This window comes from Malaclemys terrapin, chromosome 8, assembly GCF_027887155.1.
Source record: "Malaclemys terrapin pileata isolate rMalTer1 chromosome 8, rMalTer1.hap1, whole genome shotgun sequence".
NCBI lineage: Eukaryota > Metazoa > Chordata > Testudines > Emydidae > Malaclemys > Malaclemys terrapin.
Window position 1 is genome coordinate 57,876,052 of NC_071512.1, and position 23,028 is coordinate 57,899,079.

At 43.1% G+C, this 23,028-nt stretch overlaps 1 protein-coding gene across 1 annotated transcript in view; it reads left to right on the forward strand.

The window, feature by feature from the left end:
- The window catches only part of HMCN1 (hemicentin 1), a 338,886-nt gene that overhangs the window by 77,126 nt on the left and 238,732 nt on the right, over positions 1-23,028 (forward strand). The window contains exons 5-6 of the mRNA XM_054038112.1: positions 12,598-12,769; positions 16,242-16,348. Of these exons, the coding sequence (XP_053894087.1) occupies positions 12,598-12,769; positions 16,242-16,348 (279 nt within the window). The remainder of the gene's footprint in view (positions 1-12,597; positions 12,770-16,241; positions 16,349-23,028) is intronic.

Here is a 23,028-nt window from a genome sequence, read left to right on the forward strand (position 1 = left end):
CCCCGGTCCATGTGGGCTGTGGCTCCGCGCGGCTCCTGGAAGCAGTGGTATGTCCCCTGTCCAGCTCCTATGTGTAGGGACAGCCAGGGGGCTCCATATGCTGCCCCCGCCCAAGCGCTGGCTCTGCAGCTCCCATTGGCCATGAACCACAGCCAATGGGAGCTGCAGGGGCAGCGCCTATGGATAGGGCAGTGTGCAAAGCTGCCTGGCTGTGCCTCTGCATAGGAGCCGGAGTGGGGACATGCCACTGCTTCCGGGAGCTGCAAGAGGTAAGCACCACCCAGAGCCTGAACCCCTGGCCCCCTCCTGCATCCCAACCCTCTTCCCTAATCCTGATCCCCCTTCTGTCCTCCGAGCCCCTCGGTCCCAGCCCAGAGCACCCTCCTGCACCCCCAAACCCTCATCCCCAGCCCCACCCCAGAGTCTGCATCCCCAGTTGGAGCCCTCACTCCCCCCTGCACCGCAAACCCCTGCCCCAGTCCAGAGCCCCCTCCCAGACCCTGAATTCCTCATTTCCACCCTAGAGCCCTCACCCCCCCCGCACCCCAATTTTGTGAGCATTCATGGCCCATCATACAATTTCCATATCCAGATGCGGCCTTCAGGCCAAAAAGTTTGCCCACTCCTAGTTGTCATAGGGAAGTACCATTATTCCCATTTTATGGGTGGGGAACTGAGACTCAGTGACTTAACCAAGTCACACACACCCTGTGTGGAGTAGGGACTTGAACCCAGGTCTCCTGAGTCCTAGGCCAGTACGTTCTGCTTCCCATTCCTGTTGTTGATGCATGAACCAGAATAAAATCCAGCTTTATTGCTTAGCTCTGTTGGCCTCTGCAGTGCTGACAAGAGTCCAAAGCATTTAAAATAACCCCCAGAATTGAAAGGACTGTTTTTAATATTAATTTCTGTACTGGAGGTAAACAGTAATTCAGCTGACAGAGAAGAGGGTGAGGCTACATCCCCCTGACCTCTCAGTTCTATTGGCCCCCACTAAAAGAGTAATTGTGTGCCAGCTGTTACAACAGACTGTCCAAGATATCAATTTCTCCTTACACTTAAAAGAGGAAATAGCAGCAGTATTTGAAATACTGTGGGGTAACTCTTGGTAACTGTTGGCTTCGTAATAGTGATGCCATTTTTGTTCTGTGTTTATACATCGCTTAGCACAATGGAGTCCTGGTCCAGACAAACGATTATTAATAATAATTAATAAATCAGGTATTCCAAAGGTAGCTTTAATTCTGAGTATAAATGTCTGCCCTACTCCCCTGGATCACAGCTACATGCACAAAGTAAAAATCTGATAGATTCAATTGTGACTTGGACCATTTGACCATACAAAGGAATAGGGAAGAGTAAGGAAACGCTCCCCTCCCTCAAGACCACCTCTTATTTCCCTGTGTTCACCTACCTGGACCTTGGGTCTGGGCATACACACGCTTATTTCCAGGTGGACAGGGAGTGTCCAGAGTCTTGGCTCTGTCCCCCAACACTGGTTTAAGCCAGCAGCAAATTGCTACTCAACTCCCACCACCATCCAAGGAGGGAGGGAACTGTGCCTCAAAAGGTGTCTGAGAGTCACAGGGCTATTCCTGAGGTTTTGCAGTGTATCTACCACCTGAAGTGCCTAAAGCCACCACCTAGCCCTGAGCGATTACACAAAGTAAACTCTTCACAAAGTAAAAATATAAAAAACAGACCATAACTATCACCTACATCCTGTAATTATATTATCAGTAGAGACACTGGAGAGCTTAAAAAAAATCACCTCCCAAATGGTAATATTAAATTTTACCATATAACTGTATATTTAAAAATAAAAGCAGATTTCACTAAACATTTAGAAGTTCAGTACCAGTCCTATTTTCAGGGTGTTAAGTAAAGTCTTGTGTTCCATAGAAGAAGAGTTTTTTGGGAAGTGTCATGTTGGCACTTCATCAGTCAGTTGGGTTCTGTGTTAGCAGCAGTTCCACTACTCTATGTAGTCAGTGACTGTTCATTTCAGCTTGGGAGGAGGGGGAGGGCAGGTTAGAGAGGGGTTCTTTAGAGAGGAGACTGGAAAATTCCACTTAATATCTTTTTCAGGTACAGTAATGGGGAAAATGTGTCTTTTCGGAGACTAGTTTGTTTGGAGTAATAATAACTCATCCTTGGTTCTTGCATCTGAATTTCTGGAGAGTTTTGGACAAATGTTACTTGTGAATAGTTAATACTCCCAATCATAAACATACTTCAGTACTTTTAGGGCTACATCCTGCACGGTGCCGAGCATCCTCAACTCCCAGTGATATTAGTTAGAGTTGAGGATGCCCAACACTTCACAGGACTGGGCCCTATGGTGTTTCATATTTTCAAAATTCTTTACAAACATGCTAGTTAGTATGGTGATGTGTGCAGTATGGTGATGTGTGTAGCTGGATAATTAGAACTAATGAAACTGCACAACATGCCTGAAGCGTAGGTAAATACCATCATCCTAATTTTACAAATGTGCAAATTGAGACAACGGAGAACATAACCTGTGCTTTAAATCACACAGCAAATCAGGGATTATAACTTGGAAGTTCTGGCTCCTAGCCCTGCATGCAATCCCTAGACACATTGTCAAATTGTAGCAAAGAAGTCTTCAGGGATCTACAAAGCCACAGCATGTATTGAAAGTTAAGATGATGTTTCCATTAAGGATGAAAGATGGATGGATCAATTAAGATAAAATAAGAACTAACATGCAGATCTGTCCTAGAATTAAGCTGAAACTTTGTAAATATTCAAATACCATTTTCCCCCAGTAACTGTTTTTCATTGCCTCTGCACTGTCTAGCTCCAGCAGGGACTGGAAAATGTGAAAATTTGCCTTGCACTACTGTGAACTCTAATTCAGAAGCCCCCTATGTTAACTATGATGATTTAAATTGTTATAAAAGTTATCAGCCTATGATTGATTTTTTTAAGTTGAAATTTTAAAGTCATTTTAAAACCAAATATAGATTTTTAGAAAGCAAGCATGCAAATATTTTAGTGTTTCAATTGCTTTTGATCGACTCTTCTAAAATTGTGTTTAGCTACTTTAAAGTCCACCATTATATGAGAGCTTAATCCTTAGGTGGAACTGGTACCTTTTAGATAGTTTTTAAGATAAGCATTTTTTTTTTATTTGTAAGGAGGTAGATCAAGGTTGGAAAGAGAGTGAGAAAATGTCATCTTACTTCTGTTTGAAGGAGGGAATACAATTCTCTACCCTGAAATTCATAAAATAAGCCAGCAAATTGATTCCAGTTGTCTCCTCCCATTATGCCAATATTCTGTCTTTTATAACACATTAGTCATTATATATTCAACATGTTACATTTCATACATACAATATTTTGGGTCTCATTGTAAAATGTGTATTTGGTATTAATCTTCTCCAGATTTACTTCCATGCCAGATGGAATCATAATGGAATATACAACACTAACAGCCCTCCAACCATAAAATTTCCAAAACTCCTAAGTGGCATTGTTTTCTTGCATTTCTCTCAAATGAATACATATCACTCCCTGTCTGTACACTGTGGTTTGGACCGCAGAGTGGTGTTGAGTCTCATGTTCCTTTTAATTAATATACCAAGGGCCAAGTTACACCCTCGGGTGCATATACATAATTCCCAATAAACTCACTGAGACCTCTCTGTATGTCCTTTAAGTTAGAATTTGGTCTAAAGAGTCAATACTGAAGTAATGAGCTGCTGTAGCACGTTTACTAGATGTGTTTAGGCATAGCCCACCATCTGTTGTGGAAGCAGTTGGAAAAGAGGGGGTATGGTCTAGAGTAGACTCTAATGCAGGGGTGGACAAACTTTTTGGCCTAAGGGGTACATTGGGGTGCGAAACTGTATGGAGGGCTGGGTAGGGAAGGCTGTGCCCCCCAAACAGCTTGGCCCCCGCCCCATCCAACCCCTCCCACTTTCAGCCCCCTGACTGCCCCCCTCAGAACCTTCCACCCATCCAACCCCCCCCCGCTCCTTGTCCCCTGACTGCCCCCTCCCAGGACCCCTACCTCAAACCGCCTCCCGGGACCCCATCTCCTATCCAACCCACTCCCTGTCCACTGACTGCCCCAACCCCTATCCACACCCCTGCCCCCCGACAGCCCCCCAGGACCCCACCTCCTGTCTAATCCCCCCTGTTCACCATCCCCTGCCCTCCCGAATCTCTGCCCCATCCAACTGCTCCCTGCTCCCTGTCATCTGACTGCCCCCCAGGACTCCCTGCCCCATATCCAACCCCCTGGTCATGGACCCCTTACCATGCCGCTCAGAGCTGCATGTCTGGAGCTGCGCCTCCTGGCCGGAGCCAGACACACTGCCACGCTGCCCTGCCTAAGCGTGCAGCCCAGTCACCTAGAGCACTGCCCGCGCAGCGGTGTGGCTGTGGAGGGGCCGGGGGACAGCAGGGGAGGGGCCAAGGGCTAGCTGCCCAGCCAGGAGCTCAGGGGCCGGGCAGGATGGTCTCACAGGCCGGATGTGGCCCGCGGGCCGTAGTTTTCCCACCTCTGCTTTAATGGTTGAAGCACATCACTGAACATTGGGAGCTATGGATTGTACACACGACTTTTCAAACTCTGGCTTGCTGACCAAATCAGTCAACACATCTGCAAAATGGGGTAATAATGCTTGAGTAATAATATTTCATTAATATTTGTACAGAAAAAAGGTGCTCTTTCTAGAACATTAACACTTTCTGTGATGCCTTCATTGTCATTTGTTTTATAGTACCTACATTTTCTTTTCCTTTGCTGAATCTGTTTTCTTTCCATAGCTTGTTTTTCTTTCCGTGCAAGATTGTTCTGTATTTTTGTATTTATTTTTCTCATTTTTAATCCATCTTTAGTTTATCATCTCATTTCAAAACTTGATCCCCATTTCCTCCCATGGACTGTATTTCTGAACAGCTGCACTAGCCAGAGAAGTGATTTGGCTTCAGAAACTAATGACGTGCTATAGTAATTAAAATGAGAATTTTAGTTGTCTAGCAACTGCTTTATTTCCACATGTAGAGATTGTTTCTGTTGACTTTACTAAGAGAATCCAAACTATGGTGTAAACAGGAAAGAAGATGCCTCCCCCCCCTTTTTTTCTATTTTGGTCTATTGCTGCTTGTTTATGTCTTCATAATGAGTTGAAATTCCTCAGCTCAAGCCATATGTGATGGGTGATTCTCCAGAGGCTCAGTTGGTCAGGTTAAGCATCCAAGAATTCAGATGTTTGTCCAAAGCTAGAGAAACCCCTGAACCTCAGTCTCTTGAATTTCTTGTCCCTGATCTGCTTTCCTTTCTTGTTTTCCCATCCTTTTCACTTCACCAATGACGCAGACAGACATCCCTATGGCTGCCTCCTTTTCCTGGTGTCTTTATGCTTTCTTCCATGTTGCTCCCTTGCGTTTGAAATACCCTCCCTAAAACTGCACTCCCAAATACCTCCCTTGATTTCAGCTGCCTTACCAATGGGAAGTGAAGGAAGGGAAAGGTACAAAACCTGAATTAACTATCAAGATAAGTAACTGCTTTGGGCCTAATCCATCTTCCATTGGATTGAATGGGATCCGGACCAGGCCATTATTGAGTAACCTCATTATTATTACCCTTGTTCTTCTCTTGCTTCCTCATCCTTTTTTGTTGTTTTAATTTGTAATCCTAACATTTTTTTACATGATGAATTTAAATCATACTTTTCAGGGTAGGGATCACAGGTGGAATCCTGGCCTTGATGAAGGCAATGGGAGTTGTGCTGTTGATTGCAAAGGGGCCAGGGTTTTACCTAATTTCTTTACTAAGTTTTGTGAACTGCGTGCCATATATTTTGGCACTCAAAAACCAGCAGTAATGATATGGCTATGGATCTGGATCAAAATTTCTTCAAAATTCAGGGATGTTCAGACCCTTCAGTAATCCAGATTTCTTTGGCCTAGAGATCAGGCTGGCAATCACACAAAAATTACCCTCATGAGTTATCTGGTACTTCCTGATTTACGCCTGGCTGGAAATACTATCAGAGTAACTTTTCTCACATTACTGTCACATTGAGAGAAAGGATAGTCCAGCTATTATGGCAGTAGCCTCAGAGTCAGGAGACCTGGGTTCAATTCCTTGCTCTGGTTCAGATTTCTTCTGTGATTTTGGGCAAAACACATGGTCTCTCTGTGCCATAGTTCCCTATCTGTAAAATGGGGGTAAAACATGAAAGATGGTGTGTTAATGGAGGCCACACGAATACTTACAATAGATATTTATGCTTTTGGAGAAAATAAACAGGAAATACAGAGACATATGAAAACTTTAACTTTTTTCAAAGCTCAAAAAAATCAAGTAGGGTTTTGACTGAGATTCAAACTGGGGGTTCTTTTATTGGAACCACTTTATCCATTTATTGTAATAACTATTCCTAAATTACTGTTCTGAAGATGCTTATTCATCAATTTTTCTGATGGTGTTGCTGACTCATCCACTAGTTATATGTAGTGCATCAGAGACCTACCGAGTAGAATTTAGGGGCCCTTTGTGGATAAAATAAATTATATTTGCTGCAGTGCCCTAGGGTTGGCTTTCTTTTAATGTTCAGCTTTATAAAAAGGTAAACGTAAAAGGAGTCCATTTATCACAGGCAGCACTTGAGGGAAATTGATCCCATGCCTTTAAACAAAAACATATGAAATATGCACTTACATTTCAGCATTCAGTATGAATTAACTTAAATTCTATTGCATATTTATGAAGAATTAATAACATACCACTTGGACAGTTCTTGATTTTCTCTGTTGTCCCGTATTTCTCATTAAGATTCCCCTTCCTCTTTTTATTCTTGCCATTATCTCGTTGTCTGTCACATTAAAAATTTTCTTGAACAAGAAGAAAACAAAATCAGATTTTGACAGGATTTTCTTTTTAAAATATGGTTTTCAATCAGAGCTGTAGACTCATGAGCTCATTCTCTTCCTTTCTACCAACTTTCTATCCCTATGCTAATCCTTGAATAGTGATTTTGACTGATAGAACTTGGATGACCAACAGAACCATTGGAGATGTTATCCTTCTAGGTATGATATCACTGGTCTAAAAAGGTGCCAGATTATTAGCATTGGAAGTTGGATCAGGCCCTGAACAGATAAAACATAAGTACTAAATATTCGTTTATGCAGGTATTTTCAAATTAGAGCTAGTCTGCCATACTGCAGATAAACAATGGGAAATTTTCAAAATGTGTTTTATGCTGTGTGCTGTGCAAAAGTCACAATGCAAATAGTGCTATACAGCTGCACATTAGGCATGTATTTTAGTTGATCAACTATAGTCCATCACTTGGATGTTTTATGGTATCCATAATTAAGTCAATGGGAGTTCTGCTTGAGTAAGGATTGTATAAGTAATTCAGGATCAAGCCCTGGTAACTACATTAGTCCAGATCCTATGCTGAGCTGTGCTTAGTCCAGGAGAGTGATTAATTTATAATGAAAGATGGGCCAGGGCTCAAGTAATTTTTTTACTTTCATAACTGACGCACCAAGCCCAGAGATTCCAGAGCTATGAGGTGCCTAGAGGTGCTGGACTCAGCTCTGGCAAGCCCCGGCACAAATTAAGCACTGCTCCAGGACAAGGGAGGTGAAACAAAGGTGGTTTTCCCTCAGTCCAGGGATCAGCAGGTCCCCTGATGTAAGTTAAAGCAGTCACAGTTGCCAATGGTTCCTGGGACCTTTCTAGCAGTCAGGGATTTCTTGGGGGTGAGGGATACCTGGCCATGCCTGCATATCTGCTGCCTTGCCCTCTACTTCGGGCAGGTGTGTTGTGGTCTACAAGCTGTTACAGTGTGTCTTTGCCACCTGGAATCCTTAGATGGCTGGTTAAACTGGGTTTATAGCTGCTTTGTGCTGCTGATCTGCACAGAGCAGCTGGAATAGTGCAAAAGAACCAATCTACATCTGTACCTCGATATAATGCTGTCCTCAGGAGCCAAAAAATCTTACCGCGTTATAGGTGAAACCGCGTTATATCGAACTTGCTTTGATCCTCCAGAGCGCGCAGTCCCGCCCCCCCCAGCGCTGCTTTACCGCGTTATATCTGAATTCGTGTTATATCGGGTCGCGTTATATCAGGGTAAAGGTGTATTTTGTTTACTTAAAGTCCCCCATGCATTTTCAACTAGATCCAATTTTCTTCTTCCATTTTTGTCTTGAAATATATTGTGTTGCCATGCACCATTCAATGGGTGTCACATTCCACCCTGTGATATGCTGCAATGCCTTGTTAAAACTCTGCTTCCAAACGGAAAGGAGGGATGGAATGATTTCCCGGGCTCTGATAGAGTTCAGCACTCCCATGAAAACTCCTAAATCATCCCTGCCAAAGAGGACATCCAGGGGTCTCATAATAATATTTTGAAGAGCAATTTTTTTGGCCTTTGAAATACAAACTGTTGCACTGATTTATAAGAATTTTCATAAATTTCCCACTGGATGATACTCCCACTTGCCCCCGAAATTACTCAAACTGGGACATGGTGCAGTACTGTAATAATATTCAGTGAGCCAAATTCAGCTCTGTTGCAACGGTGCATAAACTCCTCTGAAGATAAAGCTCAATAGAATTGCATCCCTTATACCAGTGTTAATTTTGGCAAAGTATATCTCAAGGAATAAAGTATAAACACATCCAGCAAAGCGTGTCTTAATAAAAGTTTGTTAGCAAGGTTTCTAGGTCTCTTTGCTTAGTGGCTTCCTTTGTTATGGTTATGAGAAAGTATGTGTGTTCAAATGGGGAAATAAATTAATAGATTCCACAGCCTCTCATCGTATGCTTTGCAAACTGCTATACAAGATTCATCCTGGGTTAATGGGAATGCTAATATGGGAAACCCTTTTCATAAATACTGGCCCCAATCCTGCAAACACACATGCTTAACCTTATATACATGAGCAGTCCCACTGAAGCAATCTAAGGGTACATCTACCCCATGACACCGAGTATCAGAGCCCAGGTCAATTAACTCAGGCTCGTGGGGCTCCGGGGCTAAACATGGCAATGTGGACATTTGGGCTCAGGTCTCTAATTGCAGTGTAGATGTATCCTAAGTGAACTCCATCATTTGGCATCAGTGGAGGTTAAAGTCAGTGTGATGATTCATATGCCTAAAGTTGTGCATGTATGTAATTGCTTGCAGGATCAGGACCATTGTCAGCGCATCTCTGATTCCAACTTCAGGGATGGCTACATTTCTGTTGTTGCTGTTTTTATCTAAAATTTGTCAAGCACTTTGGGATCCTTGGAGACATTGTAATAATGTGAGATATCAATTAATAATTTTAATATTGTAATTGTAACAAATTTAGGCCATTGGATTATATTATGGAGAGATTATTACAGTCCTTAATATAGCTTCAGAATGCTCTAATTAGATTAATATATTTGCATAATCTGTATTTTCTAATCTGTATTTGTATAATCTGTTATCTCCTGTGTAAACAAGTTCTAACTCATCGAACTTTTCCATGTAGGTAAGCCCCCAGAATTAGTGGGAACCTTCTTACTGTAAGGCATTTGATACGGTTCCACATGGGGAATTATTAGCTAAATTGGAAAAGATGGGGATCAATATGGAAATTGAAAGGTGGATAAGGAACTGGTTAAAGGGGAGACTACAACGGGTCATACTGAAAGGTGAACTGTCAGGCTGGAGGGAGGTTACTAGTGGAGTTCCTCAGGAATCGGTTTTGGGCCCAATCTTATTTAATCTTTTTATTACTGACCTTGGCACAAAAAGTGGGAATGTGCTAATAAAGTTTGCAGATGACACAAAGCTGGGAGATATTGTCAATACAGAGAAGGACCAGGATATCATACAGGAAGATCTGGATGACCTTGTAAACTGGAGTAATAGTAATAGGATGAAATTTAATAGTGAAAAGTGCAAAATCATGCATTTAGGGATTAATAACAAGAATTTTTGTTATAAGCTGGGGATGCGTCAGTTGGAAGTCACAGAGGAGGAGGAGGACCTCGGAGTATTGGTTGATCACAGGATAACTATGAGCCGCCAATGTGATATTGCCGTGAAAAAAGCTAATGCGGACTTGGGATGCATCAGGCGAGGTATTTCCAGTAGAGATAAGGAGGTGTTAGTACCATTATACAAGGCACTGGTGAGACCTCATCTGGAATACTGTGTGCAGTTCTGGTCTCCCATATTTAAGGAGGATGATTTCAAACTGGAACAGGTACAGAGAAGGGCTACTAGGAAGATCCAAGGAATGGAAAACCTGTCTTAGGAAAGGAGACTCAAAGAGCTTGGCTTGTTTAGCCTAACCAAAAGAAGGCTGAGGGGAGATATGATTGCTCTCTATAAATATATCAGAGAGATAAATACCAGGTAGGGAGAGGAATTATTTAAGCTCAGTACCAATGTGGACACAAGAACAAATGGATATAAACTGGCCATCAGGAAGTTTAGACTTGAAATTAGATGAAGGTTTCTAACCATCAGAGGAGTGAAGATCTGGAACAGCCTTCCAAGGGGAGCAGTGGGGACAAAAGACATATCTGGCTTCAGGACTAAGCTTGATAAATTTATGGAGGGGATGGTATAATGGGATAGCCTAATTTTGGCAATTAATTATCTTTGACTATTAGCGGTAAATATGCCCAATGGCCTGTGATAGGATGGGACGGGGAGGGAAGGGGAGGCACTGATTGGTGGGGTTCGGCAGGGCCCCTGCTGGGCAGGAGGTGCTCGGGGAGGTGGAGGTGCTGATAAAGAGGCTGTCGGTGGGTGCTCAGCACCCACCATTTTTTCCCTGTGAGTGATCCAGCCCTGGAGCACTTACAGAGTCGCTGCTTATGGCCATATCACCTTCACTGTTTCCCCTGTAACAGCTGATTTAAAGAGGTGTCATGGTGATGCTCTTTGTTTTGTTTTAAGCATGATAAGAGCTATGCAAACACCGTGAAACCTGAAATCCCACGAAACATGTCAAGCTTTCTCCTGTAGTAAAAATTTGAAACTCAACCCAGGTTTACTGAAAGGTTTAAACCTTGCATGATTTTGATTTGATTTTTAGTGGTTTTGACTGGCTTTAGCCTTGAACTATAGGGCTTGATTGACTCTGAAACTCAGGGAATGTGAACCAGTACCAAAAACAATTTGCATAAAGCGCTGTCAAGCAAATGTGCCAAATTGTTCACAGCTCTGTTAGTAAGATCACTGGCAGCTGCAGCGGAAATACAGAGCCTTGGACTTTGGTAATTTATGTTACTTTCTTGTGTTGATTTGATGCTGTTCACAAATGCAAAATATTAAGGATCATAATTCTCCTAAGGACAAATTCAGTCCTGATGTAAATGTTTATGTAGTGTCATAGGAATTGTCACATTGGATCTGACCAGCAGTCCAGCTAGTCCAGTATCCCAGCTATGATGGTGGCTTGTCCCAGATGCTTCAAAAGAAGGTTCAAGAAACTCCATAAATGTTATGGCATAACATGTATAAGGAAAGTTTTTTCCTAACCCAGAGAATTCATGATTAGCATATGTCCTAAAGCATGAGCGTTTATGTACCATTATAACTGTGGTGGTTCTCAATATCTGTATCTATATCTAATCCTTTAAAAATCTTGTTATTCTTGGTCTCAGTGATATCTCGTGGCAGTACATTTCATAGGTTAATTACATATGGTATTATAACCTTTTTTTTCCTGAGGTTCTCCGCAACATGCTATAAAAACTCCATGTCCCACCTGTGCCACAACTGTTTTTCTGCATATAAAAGCCAGGGCCAGCATTGTGGGTAGCAAGCAGGGCAATTGCCTGGGCCCCAAGCCACAGGTGGCCCCGCGAAGCTAAGTTGCCCAGGCTTCAGCCCCGGGTGGTGGGAGTCAGGGCCACAGCTTCAGCCCCATGTGTTGGGGCTTTAGCTTTTTGTCCTGGGCCCCAGCAACTCTAATTCCAGCCCTGCTTGGCTACCCCACTGAAACCTGCTCATGGCCCCCTAGGGGGCCCCAGTCCCAGGTTGAGAACCACTGCTGTGAACAGTCCCATTGGCTTCAGCAAGGATAATCACATGAGTAAGGTGACAAGAATTTGGCCCTTGATGTTTTCCTACCATATCCATTTTATTTAGTATATGATTTACATGGCAAATGTTTTTCTGTCTGTTTTCATTTCACACAATGAAAATAAAGGCATACCTTAGCTTAGAGGTTTGTTTGTGTGTTTGTTTATTGTCCTACAGATATCCCCAAATCGGATATTGCAACTCTTGTCTTTTTTATTTCTGGGCTGCTGTAGTTACCTGATATGGATCCAAATCCTACTTATCTTATCAGGAGGATAGCTTCACTGATATTGGTGGAAGTGCTTGATCAGGCAAGCAGGACTTTTAGCATTGGCAAGTCTTTTACCACGCAACTTTCTCAGTGATTTGATAACCACACTTCTAACGTGTCTAGGTGACAGGATCATTGCTCATAGCAGTCAAAACATTGATCAAAGTAGTACCTACAACTTGCAATAAACAGTGCTATGGAAGATTTACATGCTGTCTTGTGACATGAATATTATTTTTTCTTGTAGGTGTTGAAGTGGGTAGAAGAAGCGGTGCAGGCCTCCAAAGTGCATCTCCTATCCACAGACCATTTAACCTTGGCAGTAAATACTTGGCAAATTCCTTTTGATCCCAGTCTGAAAGAGGTCACAGTGTCACTGAGTGGCCCTTCTCCAGTAATTGAAATTCATGATCCATTAGGTGAGATATCTATATATTCCTTTATATTTAGTGGGGGGAAAAATAAACAAGACAACCCAGCTTTGCACTCTCCAACAGGAAAGGCCAGGTCCTTTTCCCATTGAAGTCAGTAGACCAAGTTCTGCTTCCGTACACCTATGTGGCTCTTGAATAACTCAGCTGAGTTCAGAGAGTTACTCTGAATTTATACTGATGCAACTACGAGCCCAGTGGTAAAACTTTGATTGACTTCAGTGGGAGCGGGATGGGGTCTAAACTTCTTTGTATTATTTTGAAACCTAGCTGATCAGTCTATAAGAAAAGTTGGAGGAGTATATAGCCAGGTTACTCAGCAGTTTAATCACATAATTCCCAGAAATGTAAATGGCTAAAATACTTCCTGACTTTTCTTAATTAACTTGCTTGCATGCAGGGTGCCACATTGCTAGCTTCGAAGACTGGAATAGCTTGTGTTTATTCACAAAATAGGCACTGTTTCTCCTGCTTTATTGCTTATGCTCAAGTATGCTTTCCATGGCAAGAAAGAAATTCTTACAGTTCTAAAAAAATCTTACACCTTATGCCAGATTTGTACTGGCATAAAACTGAAGTAATCCGTTGATTTCAGTGGAGTTACTCTGAATTTATACAGCAGTAACTGGGATTGTTGTCTGGCTCAATATTTGCTTCAAAGGAGAAGCACCCACCTCCCTTTGACAATTTAAGCTATTGTTTTGGAAGTTGACTGGAAAAAGCCTATTTGAGAGTAACCAACTCTTAAATATGCTTTTCTCAGTGAAAATAAAGTTTGTAAAACTTTGAAAATAGATACGGGGACTTTCCTCCTACTTGCTCCAAGAATGTATTCTGGAGTGGTGAGTCCTAGAATCATGAAAAAGGCCTATTTTGTTCATCTGGGGAGAGACCTGGAAGATCCAGAGTGAGATTTTCAAAAGGGCTTAACGGAGGTGGGTGCTTAAATCTGTTAAACTCTCATGAAAAATCCCCAGTTAGTGCAGAATTCTATTCTACAATGGTTTTTAGTGCTTTATCCAATCTAGTAATTACAGATGAATTACTCTGAAGGGTTTTCTTTAGTGTGGCCATGAGGTATGGATTTGCCCAATTCTAGAAGTGATAGCACTGTAAATAGTCATTGCTAGCATGAAGGCATTTGGTCTTTTAATGCCATTATAAAGTCTTTTAATTATCTTATTTAACAGCTGTGCCCTCTGATGAACTCACAACCACAACATACAACTTTTCTTTCTTGACCCTTGATGATTTTCTACCATATCCATTTTATTTAGTATCTGATTTACATGGCAAATGTTTTTCTGTCTGTTTTCATATCGGTTTTGGCTATATCATGTCATATGTGTACAGCGGGGCTGAACTGGAGCTCAGCATCTGAACATACCTGAATATGGTAGCTGGCCCTTACAAGTTATGAACCAAACCAAAACCAAGAATCAAACACACCTGAACCATGAGAACATTCCAATTCAAACTCTGCATCATGTGCCCATAGTTATTTAGTGGTGAAAAAAATAATGCAGGTTACTGATTTGGAATACTATTTATAAATAAAGGTATTTTTAATAGATTTATTACTCCTTTATAAGTTAGAGTCCATAGGAGCCTGTGTAATGCTCCAGAAATTAAAATTCAAGATTGTGCATTCTGGGCTCTGAGGGACTTTCAGCTGGAGATTTATTTTGAGCTCTTTAAAGTGTCTATGAAATGTTCCTTTTCACAGCATGGGTTCTCTGCAAGGCACTCCGGTCAAGTCTTCCATCTGAGGCATTCCTCCTTTGTTTACAGGAAGGGGGACTTTGCTTAGAGTGTGTCTCTGAAGAGCACGATTAACACAGTTATGTGTGGTGTTCTGCCTTAAATACTAGCTCTGCCAGATGTGCTTTGTTTACTTTGTACACTTTAAAAATGCATATCACCCTTTGTTGTTTAAAGTGACTTTCAAATCATGGGTAATCTGGGAAAATGTGTTTAAGGGTTGCATGACAGTGCTTTCAGTTTATCATGTCTGGGGCTTCATCCTGTAAACATGAACTGCCAGAGTTGGGTTTACTGCCCTGAGTAGTCCCTTTCACTTCAGTGTGACTATTTGCTGCATTAAGCACTAAATCCGGTACTCTCTGATTCCAGGATCAGGGCCTGAATCAGAAAACAATTCCATCCCTTTGTTCTTTGTAACGTCCCAGATCCTTGGCTGTGCTGTGCAGCTGCCTGTGACACACCACCAGCACAACCCAGCCCCAACGCCCTCGTGTACAGCCCCAGGAAGATCACCCCACTTTGATGGGATGCACCACTTGTGGCACAGAGGTCCCTATTCTTCGTCCTCCCTCCAGTGCTGACATCAGGGGGAAGATTGGGGAGAAAAGGACATGGCCAGTGTGTCCCTTTTAATTGTCAGCTATATCAGTACCTGGTAGGCTGCTCTAATTTACACCAGGGACCAATCTGGCATGCTCACAACTCAGAATCAAAGGAATGCTCACCTGCATTGTGTGCTTCTCAGCCTCCTCTGAGGATCTGGACAGATATAGCCAATCGGCCCTTCTTGTTCATGTTCTAAGGGACAGATTCTCATCTGGTTTAAATCAGCATAGCTCCAAATTAGTGGAGATATGCCAATATACATCAGCCAACAATGTGGCCCATATATCCAGTACCCAAACTTGAGCCTTTTTCCTGCACTTGAGCTTCATCTGCTGTTTTGGAGCTCTTCCTCATATTGTTCAGCTGCACTTAATGATTAGCAGAGTAGGTAATTGAGCGTCTCTTTAGAGAACCGATTCTAGCCTATAAACTTATCTGAATACCAAGACATTGTGAAAACTGGTACTCCCTTACTGAGGCAGAATGTACCTGATAGCCAGGCTAAATTCACAATGAAAATTTAAGAAGTTTGAACAAGAGTGGGGAACTTCCTTAAAGTTAATACACTGGTGCAGCACCAACAGTGCTAGCAACAGTGGAATTGCTAGTGGGGACTGGCTAACAGTGTTTCTACCACCATGCCATCTACCCTGCTAAGTGCAGGTCTAGAGGACAGAAGGGTGAGCATGCTGGCAGCTGGTCAGTACTATCAGTGCCATCACTGATGGAAGAATTCTCTAAAATTCTGAATGAAAACTGGCCATACACAGCATCTGCCACCAAACCTCTACCTCTCATTTGCCATCAGTTTGTTCTGGGAAGAAGAGAAAGTTATTTGCCTGATAATTTGATTCTTATATCAGTAAGTCATTACTCACCACACAGAGATGTATTAAAGTTATTAAATGAATGGAAAAGTTAGAATGACTCTTTGAGCATTTTTAGAATCCTGACAGAATTTCCAGTAACAGCTTGAAGTTGGAGATTACTGTAAATATCATAAAATGAGCTAGCTAATAAGTCATATAGTAACCATATGTGTGACATGGCTAAGAAAAATATATTTACTCCATGTTTACTTGTGTTTTAGGTAAGCAGATGAGGAAAGGATCTGGCTTGAATGAGTTGCTAAATATCCATAACTCTGCAAAGGTGGTGAATGTAAAAGATCCAGAACCGGGAATGTGGACGATTAAGGTATTAGCTTATTGTCTCTGTGTATGATGTGCAGTCACTAATTTTGATGGCAGTAGAATTAAAACTTTGCCCAGGTAGTAGAAAAATTAGAGAGTTATTTTAGGTCAATTCCTGCCTGTTTGTCCTTTTCCTGTACACAGGAGCAAAACACAGTGATCACGGTGTGTTTTTGCTGTGCTGTCAGAGAGCATGTGCAGGGGGAGACTGCTGCTTTATGGCTCTCTGTGCACAGTGGGACATGTGAGAGAAAGGGAGTACAATGTGCAGGCCAAGGATTTGGTTTGTAGGCCTATGAACTGTTCAGACGATCTTTTATTTGATGCATTACTCTATGAATGAACACTGAACAGAGAGAGTAGGGCCCGATCCTTCAAATAGACAAGTAAATTTATACATGTGAGTATTGTCATTGCATATGCATTCATAGGATTGGGCCTTAAAAGATTTAGGCCTGGAAAATTAGGTCAGCATAACTGTCTTGATCGGGGGTGTGAAAAATCCACACACCCCTGAGCAGCATAGTTAAGATGACCAAAGTCCTGGTGTAGACAGCGCTAGGCAACCTAGCTACTGCCTCTCAGAGATGTGGATCATCTACACTGATGGGAGAATCCCTCCTGTCAGCAAAAGTAGTGTCTATACTAAAGCATTACAGTGGCACTGCACCACTGTAGCATTGTAAGTGTAGACAAGCCCCTGGAAAGGCCTTGATAGATGTAATACCAACTTGTTTAGCAGCAATAACAGAACAGGAAATTGGTATTAAGTGAATGAAGGGCCTAAAGAACACCTGCTCTTCTTCGAGTGGTGTCCCTATAGGTGCTCCACTCTAGGTGTGCTTGTGCTCCCTGTGCCTTTGATTGGAGATTTTTCATAGCAGTGTCCATTCGGCCTGCACATGCATGTTAATCTCATGTTCCATGCTGTTGTTATATAGCACGTCATGGGTGAACCACTCTCGGTTCCTTCTCACCTGCCTTGGCCTGAGGCAGAGCTTTAGCAGTTGTCCTTTTTGAGTTTTACCTGAACTGTGAACCCTTAGCTCTTTTAGTAGTTAGTTTATTATAGTTGTTCTTAGTAGTAGTTAGTAGTAGTTTCCGCTGTTGTAGTTTAAAAAAAAAAACTTAACCTCCTCCCCCAAATTATTTATTGATATAGCCTTTTTATAGTTTCTCCTGGTTTCACACACTGTCTTTTACATCAGGAGGCAATCCTGATGAGTCACAGACACTCCCGGTGTATCTGTTGCCTCAGGGAATCTCATATATCCCAAAAGTGCAACTTTCTGTCTGTCATTAAAATTTAGAGCCAGAAAAAACAGGGAGATCAAACTTAAATTCCTCATGATGGAGAGGTCACTAAGTGTGGCCTCTGATGCTGGCCAGGAGACACTCCCCTCACACCCTATATGCCAATCTCAGAATAAATCTGCAGCCTTCACTGTCTCCGAACTGCATTCCTCAGGGGCATCTAAGAGGAGCATCCACGATTCCTCTCATAAGACTCCCAAAGATTGTCTCTCAAATTCTCCAGGTAGGGAATCTACCTCAAAGGTGTCAAGGTCTCCAATGACTTCAGCCACTTTGGTGCCCACTGCTGTCTGGTACCCATGAGACTGCTGCCCCTCAGGTACCGAGGGCACAGTTAAGTATAAAGACTAAAAAATTCCAGGCTCCAAGATGTCCTCCTCTTCTCGCTCGGTATTGAAGACGCCTGCCTGATCTAGCTTCGTCTGGACTCCCCTTGGAGCATTAGGGATTCATGGTATAGTCAACTCCCTCACAAACTGTCGCTTCGGTGCAGGCCATGGACACGGTACCGACAACATGCTTGGTGCTGCAGGTCTGAAATGCCTGACTCACCATTGCTCAACTCTGATATATTCTTGGTACCAAGGACCTCCAGATCTTCAGATTTTTGCCCAGTACCGACAGTTACATGTCATGTTTCTTCCGGTGGTCCACTATTTCAGAGTGAGTTGGAAGAAGAGGATTCTGTTGAAGATATTGCCTCAGTCCCTCAAATATCTGTCCAAGGTTCTCCACACCATCCCTATAGAGGCTCTCTTCCAGAGGTCTCTGAGGAAGTTGATCTTACTCCTGAGAGACATCCACAGCCACTATCTCACTGGAATGAGCACTCATGGATGCCTCCAACCATGCCATATATACCACCTTCTTGACCACACTGGTAGCCTATCACCAGCAATTCTCTAGGGCCTCGAGCACTACCTATCAAAGAGATAAACAACCTTCATCACCCGCCCCCTCCAGGAGATTGAAACATCATGAAGAAACCTTTGAGGAACAGGAAGCTAGGACTGATGAAGAGATCTCTCCACCAGCTAACATCTCTTTTTCATCTCTGGATGAAGTGATCATGCCACCTCCACCATCTCTGGCTGATGATTTTAAACAGTTCTAAGAGGGTCACGAATTCTTTGCAGCTCCCTCTTGCAGAGATTAAAGAATCACATTATAAGCTTCTGGTCATCCTTCATACAGCTTAATCCTCTTGGACCTTGGAAAGGTTATTTGGCAGACCGTGGCCTCAATTCCGTTCACATGCAAGAGAGCAGACAAAAAATATTATGATTCCTCTTAGGACTCAGAATTTTTATTTTCTCATCCATCTCCTAACTCTTTAGTGATTGAGGTGCTTAAAAAACATGGAAGGCAGCATCACGCTAAATTTGTGGCCTATGATAAAGACCATAAGTGCCTCGGACTGTTCGGTAGAAAATTATATTCATCTGCTACTTTACAATTCAGAATCGCCAACTACCAGGTGTTAATGGCAAAGTGCAACCATTAACATTATACCAAGCTGAACTCCTTTACTGAGTATCCATTCTACCAGCAGAACACAGAGAGCCATTACAGGCAATTATTGCAGAAGACCAACTGGGCTCCAGAACATCTTTGCAGGCCTCTCTGAAAACTGCAGATACTGCTGCTCATTCGATTTCTACAGTGGTAGTTATGAGGAGGGACTCCTGGCTTCAGCTCTCAGGATTTATAAGGAGATTTAGAATATGGTAGACGATCCCAGAGAGATTCCCACCCCACCTAATTCTCAGGTTCCCAGAACCTCAACGCAAGAGACAGGTTCCAGAGGAGAAAACCAGCCACTTCCCAAACTTCAACCACATAACCTTCCACCTTGAAGCACCAATTTTCATGGGATGGTCAAGGTCCTGAGCTGCCATCTCCTTTCATATCAACTGCAATGTTCCACCTGCCTTCTTCCCTTTAGCAATCGCCTTTACCACTTTTGGCAGGATTGGGAGTCTGTCACTATGGACAAGTAGGTTTTGGGGATCATCTCCACAAGAGATTCCATCCACTTCACTTCTCTTTCACCTTCTAAGCCTCCTTCCCCATCCCTCTTCAGGGCCGCCCCTCATGAGAACCTGCTATGACAGGAAATAGACTTTCTTCTTCTCTTGGGTGCTATAGAACTGATTCCCATGCAGCACAGAGGAAAGGGGTTTTATTCCATGTATTTACTGGTTCCAAAAAAGAATGGTGGTTGGAGACCTATCCTAGATTTAAGACTACTCAACACCTTTATGAAGGCACAAAAATTCAAAATGGTGACACTTACAGTAGTAATTCTGTCACTGGACCAAGGGGATTGTTTCTCAGCCCTTGAACTCCAGGATGCATATTTTCATATAGCAGTCCACCCATTCCACAAAAGATTCCTAAGTTTTACTGTCAGTCAGGACCACTTTCAGTACAGGGTGCTCTCTTTTTTCAAAGATTATGTCAGTAGTAGCGTCACATCATGGTATTCCTTTACCAAGACAATTGGCCTCTGAAAGGTTGCTCTCTGGATGTAACTTCATGGGCAGCTTGCAAAGCCATAGACCTCTTTCTCAAATTGGACCTGCAATTGAACATTCAAAAAATACACCCTAACCCCAGTGGAAAAGTTAGAATTCATAGGAGCTCATCTTGATTCAAGGGCGGCAAGTGCCTACCTCCCAATGCACAGATTCATGGCCCTATCCAACATAGTCAATATAATCCAGATCACTTCTCAAATTCCCAGTCAAGAGCTATCTTCAGCTGTTGGGGCATATGGCAGCTGCTACTTTCATTATAGACATACAAGACTGCAAATGTGATGCCTTCAGGGTGGCTGAGGACTGTTTAGTCACAGAAAAGGCAGTCTAACTACACTACTTTCCATACCCATCTTTGTAAAGAAATCTCTCAATTGGTGGAAATATCCTCACAATGTTTGTGCGGGAGTCCCTTTCACTTGTCCTTCTCCCAGCAGTTATCATAACAACAGATATATCGTTGCTGTGGTGGTGTAACTGTGCCTTTGTGGGTCACAACTGAGAATACCAAATTCAGGACAAGCTGCTGAGAAATAGGGCAGACACACCCCAAAACTGGTGGTTATTCTCCCATAAGCTATACCAAACCATCAAAAAAAAGTAAACTTCTGTTTCACCACACTGGGTAACGAGAAGTCAGAACAGCAGTTTTCTTAGGTATTCCAGAGTTTGTATCACCACCAAAAACACTAGACTTAAAGATGAGTGGTTCTTTAAAACCAATCAAATAAAAGGACCAGCCACACACCCGGGTCAATATACAACTCAGCTCTTACCCAATAATTACGCAGTTGCCAGTCCTTTTAGTATCTAAAATCTAAAAGTTTATTTATAAAAAGAAAGAAAGGTGAGAGTTAAAATTGGTTAAAGGAATCAAATACAAACAATCCAAGTTCTTGGATCAGGCTTGTAGCAGTGATGGAATAAAGTGCTGGCTTGTTAAGTCACTGGTTGTTCCAAATCATTGGAAGGTCCTCAGTCCCTTGGTTAGAATGCTCCCATTAGTATAAGTTCATAGTCCAGAGGTGTAGTGGGGTGGTCACCCCGCTCCTGCCTGAAGGGGATAAAGCAGCCCTGGAGAGGGCTGCAGCAGGGAAAAGCTAGGCTGATTGGGGGAAGCAGCCACAGGTGGAGCCATGCCCCAGTCAGACCACAGCTGGCCCTATAAGAGGGCTGAGGGCCAGAGACATTCTCTCTCTAGATTTCTAGAGAAAGAAGGACCTGGCTGCCTGGAAAGCTGAAGAGGGTACCTAGGGTGGATCAGTGCTGGGGAAGGGCAGAGGGAGCTGGGGAGCTCCAGCCTAGCAAAGCCCCAGGCTGCAGGCCGAGTTAAGGGCCCACAAAAGGGTAGTAGGGCTGCAGAGGGGCAGCCCAGGATTAGGCAGAGGCAGCTGGTCCAACCCCCCTTGCCGATGAGGAATGGTTTACAGATTGCAGTCTGCCCTAGTGAGCAGGGGCTAGATGATGACTGGCAGTAGTCACTGAGACAAGGTCGGGATAGAGGGTTGGGGGTTTCCCTGGGGGGGAGACCCCAATGGTGGGTTACTGCTGGGGGCTGAGATAAAGTGGCACTGGGGTCCGGGAGGGACACAGGGGCCAGCGGCAGGCAAGACATCAGCCGGCAGAGGGTGCTCTGGAGCTGGAAAAGAGCTAATTCCCTGGACAACCAGCAGGAGGCACCACGCCAGTGAGTCTTCGCCTCATCACAAGAGGTTTGAGCAGGAAAGAGACAAAATTGAGATGTTTCCAGGGCCTTTTATAGCTTCTGCCATGTGGAGGGGAATCTATTGTTTAAAACGAAGCCCTCAGCACAGCTAGTGGAAAATTACAGGTAGCAAAATGGTGTTTGGGGTCACATGGGCAAGTCACATGTCCATGCATGATTTCGCTTAGTCACAGCCGAATCCATTATCCATACTCTAGTTGTTCACGTGAAAGTCCATCAAGCGTGGATGGGCGTCTCCCATGGTCTATTGTGAGTTAAGTGTTCTTGATGGGCCACTTAACTTGAATAGTCTCTTCAAGATGTGCAGGCTAAATACCTTTGTGAGCATTACCACAGGAGCAAACATATTTGAAATACAGGTATAGAGCCAATACTCATAACTACAAATACAAACATGATACATGCATACAAAGAGCATAATCATATTCAGCAAATCATAACCTTCCCATAGACACCTTACTTGACATACTTTGTACAAGATTTGTTGCAATTATATAACAGTGGTAGCAACACTGATTTACATGGTCATATTTTAATCAGAAAACATCACAGGTGGGGAGCGCATCTAGACACCCACATAGCACAGGGCAGGTGGATGCTTCAGAAAACCACTCCGCACATCAACCTCCTGGATCTCAGGGCAGTCAGATATGCCTGTCTCCAGTTTCTACCACTAATCAGGAGCAAACTCATAAAGGTCATGACAGACAGCATGTCATGCATGTTCTGTATCAAACAATAAGGAGGGGTAAGATCCCCCTCCCTTTGTGCCAAGGCTGTCAAGCTTTGGAACTGATGCATATGCAATTAGAATGTCATTATAGCGGCTTACCTCCCAGAAGTTCAGAATGTGATCATGGACACACTCAGCAGGCACGTCTCTCAAGACCATGAGTGGAAGATAGATTCTATCATACTTGCCTACATATTCTGGCAACAGGGCACCCCTCAAATAGATCTGTTCAACATGACAGTAAACAAGAAATGCAATCAGTTCTGCTCCAGAGGCAGGCTGGGTCACTGATCCTTGGGGGATGGCTTGCACCGTCAGTGGTCATTGGGTCTACTGTCTGCATCCGTCCCCCCAACTCCTGTAATATCCGA